The sequence below is a fragment of the Anser cygnoides genome, chromosome 1, assembly GCF_040182565.1.
Source record: "Anser cygnoides isolate HZ-2024a breed goose chromosome 1, Taihu_goose_T2T_genome, whole genome shotgun sequence".
Taxonomy (NCBI): domain Eukaryota; kingdom Metazoa; phylum Chordata; class Aves; order Anseriformes; family Anatidae; genus Anser; species Anser cygnoides.
Window position 1 is genome coordinate 142,634,490 of NC_089873.1, and position 6,000 is coordinate 142,640,489.

The following is a 6,000-nucleotide window of genomic DNA, read 5'->3' on the forward strand; positions in this document are numbered from 1 at the left end:
AACCAATTCCTGACCCGAAGGACTTACAGCCTAAAGAACAGGCATCAGGAGGAAAGAACATGCTGTGAAACCAAAGGAAGGGAACAATCTATAGTTATTACTCTTGTTATTGTTTGCTCACAACTTATAATCATCACAGAGAGAGCAAATTTTTAGCTGGGATCTCAGTGAGGGGAAGGTGGTAACCATGAGTTGACAGTGGGAGGAAGACAGAAGGGAAAACACCACAGCGACAGAAATGAGATAAATAGGATTTCAAGTGTTACCAAGGCTAGATAGAGGCCAAGAGCTAAAGGAAAAGAAATAAGGGACAAAGTCCAAGACATAGGCTGGAACAGAGCTGTAAAGGAGATGGGAGATAAAAGGAAGTACTTAATTATTTTTTTGTGAGAGGGACAAAATTGCTGTGTATTGTCTGTATAAGGTTAGCCCAGCCCAGCATCTTACCCTACTGAGAGAATGGCTTGAGTGACTCCCACCTTCAACCCCAAAACAGCTACTTGCTATTATCTGAAAATAAACATCTAGATATTCTACTTTGACTTAAGAAGCATTTGTAGAATTAGCTTTCTAAAATCATCTCCAGTAAACACTGCGCTACCTGAAGAAAAAAAAATAAAAAATCTTGACTTACACAAATATAAAATGTAGTGACTAAAAGCTAGACAACCTGGGATCAAGAAGTTACAAAAGGTTCATTTATAAGACTGCTGGATGTCTAGCCACTTTTTGTTAATAACAACTTCCAAACAAAACTCTCATTGACTTCAAATGGAGCAGGAACAGACCCAAAGATAGCAAATGAACTAGTAATTCAATACAAGGTCTGTAAAACACACTGGGCCACCTTACACTATGGCATTTGATATTGATCTCAGCCTGGAAGCTACACAACTATACATTTTTACATGACTATCCAACCTCTACAAAACTGATGCTATCTCAAAATATCCAGAAGTATCAGATGAGTACCAAATAAACTGTTTATATACTTGGCTTCTTTCACCTAAACAAACACTGTTTTGTTTGTGGCTAACAAATGTATCACACTCAAAATTATTTTCTTCTTTGACACAATGCTGTAAGTAATTTAGTAAATCTGCAAATCGGTTTTAATGAATGCGAAAAACTTTAACCTATGCATTTATCTTTCACTGGCACGTGAGGAGACCCTTCACTAAATGGTCTTCCCTCGAGCTAGTTCTGCGCCTAAACCTAGGAGCACAGTTAAGGGGCTGGCCGAATTTCGATTGGGATTTGTTAAATAAGGCAAATAACAACATCAATGCCTGTAATGCAGAACTAGTCCTGGCACTCCAATTAAGTCCTTTGGTCTGCTCATTTGCTTCTTTCTGTCATGTATAATGTGTTTTCTGCTGTACAAAAGGAATATATAACACCGCTAATGGAGATTTTCCATCTCTTTTCTCTGGCATAAACAAATACTGGATGATAAGGCACTGGAGAATCCACCTCCTTAAGTCTGGACAAATCAAACTACACACACTGGAGTCAAATAAAAGCATGCAGAAAGAAAAACAGGAGACAGGGCTGTGCTTCAAAGTCGTTAGTGCTGTGTGTTTGGGACAAACGTGTTAGTCAGCAGTTACGAAGCCCTCAGTGAAGCTGGGCTGATCATCCCTAAATGTTCCAGAAAAAAAGCTTACCAAATGGGCACGAGTTTTGTTTACACCACAGATTTGTATGTTCTGTTAAATTTTCTATTTGAGTTTGTACTCAGCTTTCACTATTTGAATTATAGTAGTTTTCTGGGAAGCAGAAGTGTTGTTGGCATCAACACAACCTGGAAAAAGTGCTCTTTAGTAGAAAAGGACTTACAATATTCTCCCATTTCACTTTACTAGTTCAATATTGTGTTATAGCCACGACACAATACATTACTACATTTTTGATGCTACAGCAGAGTAAAAGACATAACATATATTAATTGGAGAGCAAATTCATTAACAGTATAAAAGTAACAATCAATGAGAATTGATTAGCATGTTACTGTTCATCTGGAAATCCCTTTCCATACTCTTTTGATTTTCCAAGAACATACCAAGTAAAGAAAAGAAGGACTTTAGAACAGCACGTTAATATTTAATTACTGCACTCTTAAGGAAAACATTTGCCAAATATTGCAAAAAGTGGATTTTCAGTCATAAGTTAAGTGCACAAAATGCCGTTATTACCAACATTCAAAAGAATAAAGGACAACATTCATTCTTGCTGCTGAGAAAATTAAGTCTCTTAAGTGTTGCTCTTTGCCATGAAGTACTCACTTGTTATCTGTGTGGTATATTTTATTTTCCTTTTTGGTAACAATTGCACTGATTTGAAGGCACCCTGCCTGCAGTCAGAGACCAGCCCAGCACCCTTTGCACAGATGCTGCAGCACCTAGGTACCTTTACTACCACCTTTGTAAGCTTGCATTGCATTGTGTTGTGTGTTTTCTTATTTTTTTAAATACCAATTGTATAACTTTCAAAACAATGATTCGGAAGCATTTGCCAAAGCAAGTGTTTCACGACAGGCCTCTAGCCCATGATCTCGGATGCTCCAAGTCAAGGCCATTGAGAAAACCATGGGGCCCCAAAACAATGCCGACACGAACCCCCTGTAAGCCCCTGCTCCACGGAGGAGCTCTGGTTGAAGCATCCGACCTCCTCTCTCGGGACATGTGGGGTTTGAAGCCGTGCACAGGGGTGAGAGCTTGGCAAGGAGCGCAGGCCTGCTACTACATGCTGGCTTTTAATGTGCTCTTTGAAGCCCTTCTCTTGAACCTATCTTCTAAACAGCAACAGCAGAGGAAAAAAAATCTATGAAACCACAAGATCACTTTTAACACCAGTAGAGACATTTCTGAGCATGTAATTTAGCTGGGGAGAGGTTGATGTCTCTTTGGACCTGTACCTGATTTTTATGCTTATGGTGGTCATTTCAAAGTGCCTCCACAATAGTCAGAAAGTGTACTAAAAAGGTTATGAAAAGGAGCAATTTCTAGACGCAGTCAAAAGCCCCGGCTCTCCAGAGTTACATTGTTAGCTTTTCAAATTCAATATTTACTTCAACAGCTAGCTTACAGAACAGACTAATGAACATCACACTTTTGCAGTGAAAAAAAGCAAATTGCTCCAAAGTTTGCCTTCATTCACCAAGAAAGGGAAAAGCATTTGAATGCATGAAAGTATTATTTCTCCTGTTCTTGTTTAATAGAAAGAAAAAAGGAATTTAATTGTAAAACTGTGCGTATGGACTGAAGACTTAAAACCAGACCAGAGATAAATGCTATAGTCCGGATAGAAACCGAATATTGGTATTTATAATTGAAACGAGGACATAACCTTAACTTGTGTCACGGGCAGAAACACTGTAATTAAAAACTTTTATGGGGTAGTAACTAATTTTGTATTATACGTGCTCTTTAAAGTTCCCCCAGCAGTATAAAAGTTTTATGGGGCTGGATGCTCTCAACATAGGCGTCTTCGAGGCACTGGCATCACGCAGCGCGGGCTGTCCCCATCATCCCGAGGTCTCTTTTGCGGGGAGCAGAGCTCACCCACGGGACCCTCGGGGCTGATTTTGTTACACCTGCCGCCGCAGGGATAAGCGGGCGCTGCACCCTACAGACGCGGATTCCGCAACACGTTAAAATCTAGATATATAGGGACAGGGGTGCGTGCCGCTGAGTTCGGGCAAAACTCATCTCCTCTCCCCAAAGCAGGCAGCCAGCAGGCTGTATGCAAGCTGCAGTCGCCTCCCCGGCCCCAACCGTGCACGAAACAGCCCCGGCCCGACGGGGCGAGCCGTGCCGAGCCGTGCCGAGCCTCCCGCAGCAAACTCCGGGACTTGGCAGCGGCAGCGCCCCGGGGAGGTGATGCGGGGGGGTGATGGGGTTTGTGGGGTTGGGGAGGGGAAGGTGAGGGGTGGAGGGGGAGGGCAGCGCTTCCCACCTCGAGCCGCTAATGCCGTTTCTCGAAATTGGCTCCCCTCCTCCCCGGCAGCCCCGCACCCGCCGCCGGGGCGGGCAGGACCGAGGGGGGGGGCGCGGGGGGAGGTCAAGGGCATGGGGGGGCTTGGGGGGATAGGGGCAGGAGGGAGGGGGGGGACGTGAAGGTGGGGGGGGGGGGGGGGGAGGAAAGGGGCGTGCGAGGGGGACGGGGCTGAGCTCCGGGAGCGCGGCCCGGGGTGCCCGTGGCGGGGGAGCACCGGGAATTAGTGGGAGGGGGGTGCAGGGGCCCCCGCAGCCCAGCACCGCCTTCACCTCCCGGACCCCCCCCCGGCAGCCAGGCGAGGGGGCGTCTGCCCGCTGCCCCTCTCGGGAGAGCAAGTGGCGGGGGAGGCACCTCGCGGGGTGCTGCCCCCTCTCTGGCTGCTGCACCCCCGAGGCACCGCACCCCCTTATCGCACCCCCCCCCCATTCCTGCCCCCTCCCAGCGCATCGCACCCCTCCCGCTACGCGCACGCCCTCCCACCCCAAATCATTGCAGCCCCCAATTACCGCACAGCCCCCGGTTGCAGCACCCCCTCCACCCACCGCACCCCCCCTTGGCTCTTAGCACTCCCCCCTTTTACCCTCCCGACCCCCCTTCCCCCCCCCCCCCCCCCCCCCGGTGCCCACACTCCGCACTCACCACAGAGAGTCCAGGTCCCACTCCTGGAGCAGAGCTAAGTCGAAGCTGTCCATGGTGAGCGATGTCAGCGCCGCCGCGCTGCGACCACCCGGCGTCCGGGGCGCATCTTCGACCGCACCGCGGGCAGGGCGAGGGGCGCGGAGCACCCCGGCGGGGGGCACCCCCCTCCTTTTCCCCTTCCCCTCCTCGCCACCACCAGAAAATGGGGGGGGGGGGGGGGGGGGAAATAAAAAAATATATAATTAAAATAAAAAATAAAAAAATAAGAAGGAGCCCGCGGCGCACCGCTCGTTTGCAAGCGGCTCGGCTCGGCTCCGCTCCCGCCCCGCTCCCCCCCCCCCCCCCCCCCCGAGCCTCCTCCCTCCCTCCTGCGCGCCGGGAGCGCGGCCGAGGCGGCGCCCGCCCCGCGCAAGCTGCGCCCGCGCAGCACCCGCGCAGCGCCCGCACAGCGCCCGCCCGGGCGGGGGGGGGGGACGGGGGGGGACGAGGGGGGAGGGAGGGCCCAAGCGGCGGCACTTGGGGGTGGGGGAGGAAAGGGGGAGCCGGTGGCAACTTGCGCCCGGAAATGTTCCGGCGGCAGAAGTTGGGATCGGGGTTGTTTGGGGGATTTTGGGGGTGTTACTGTGTTTTTTTGGTAAGTCCCCTCTGGCGTCCCCCACGCGTGATCCTAATCCCATGCGTGATCCCAGCCCCAGGTGTGATCCCAGCCCTATGCATGACCCCAGCCCCAGGTGTGATCCCAGCCCCACTCATGATCCCAGCCCCACTCATGATCCCAGCCCCACGCGCACCACCAATGCACCCATGGAAATTGGGGTGGGTGTATCGTGGCCATGGGGCAGGCCGTGGGCCTCGTCCCACAGCACTCTCAGCCACAGCCCTGGGTGCCTGCTCAGGCCCTTGCTGCCCATGGGGCATGATCTGGGGTTGGGTTAACGCGCTTTTTGCATCCTCCTTGGATGTGAGATAAGCTACACCTGTGCAAATCCCACACTGATTCCTCCTTGGACGTGTACAAACCATAACACCTACAGGCTCCATCTACATGAAAGTCTACGTCGATCTGCACAGCAGGTTAGATACCCGGGTGCACGCACATCCTTCAAACACAAGGGATGTCTGGATAGAAATGGAGGTGCCAGCGGTTGGTGCCTGCCACCCAACGAGAGCGAAACCCCTCAGTCTGGGTGCCCAGCCTGAGCGAAGCACTGCCTGTGGGATCTGGCCAGCCGGTTGGGGCAGGCTGTCCCATCTGTAGCTGCTGCACCACGTCAGGAGAGGGTAATGCGTGTTACTTTCCAGAAAATCATGCTTTTTAGCTAAGCAGCGACAAGCTGCCGGAGAAGTGCCATGTCATCACAG

General features: G+C 50.6%; 1 protein-coding gene across 6 annotated transcripts in view; it reads right to left on the minus strand.

Moving 5' to 3' along the window:
• The window catches only part of AFF3 (ALF transcription elongation factor 3), a 339,923-nt gene extending 335,028 nt beyond the window's left edge, over positions 1-4,895 (minus strand). For 5 of the 6 annotated variants that reach the window (XM_066984090.1, XM_066984089.1, XM_066984087.1 and 2 more), the window contains exon 1: positions 4,639-4,877. In XM_066984090.1, coding sequence (XP_066840191.1) covers positions 4,639-4,691 — 53 coding nt within the window. In that variant the 5' untranslated portion in view covers positions 4,692-4,877. Of the gene's footprint in view, positions 1-4,638 lie in introns of all 6 variants that reach the window. The other variant, XR_010826790.1, reaches the window with a different exon arrangement.
• Positions 4,896-6,000: the final 1,105 nt, after the last annotated feature.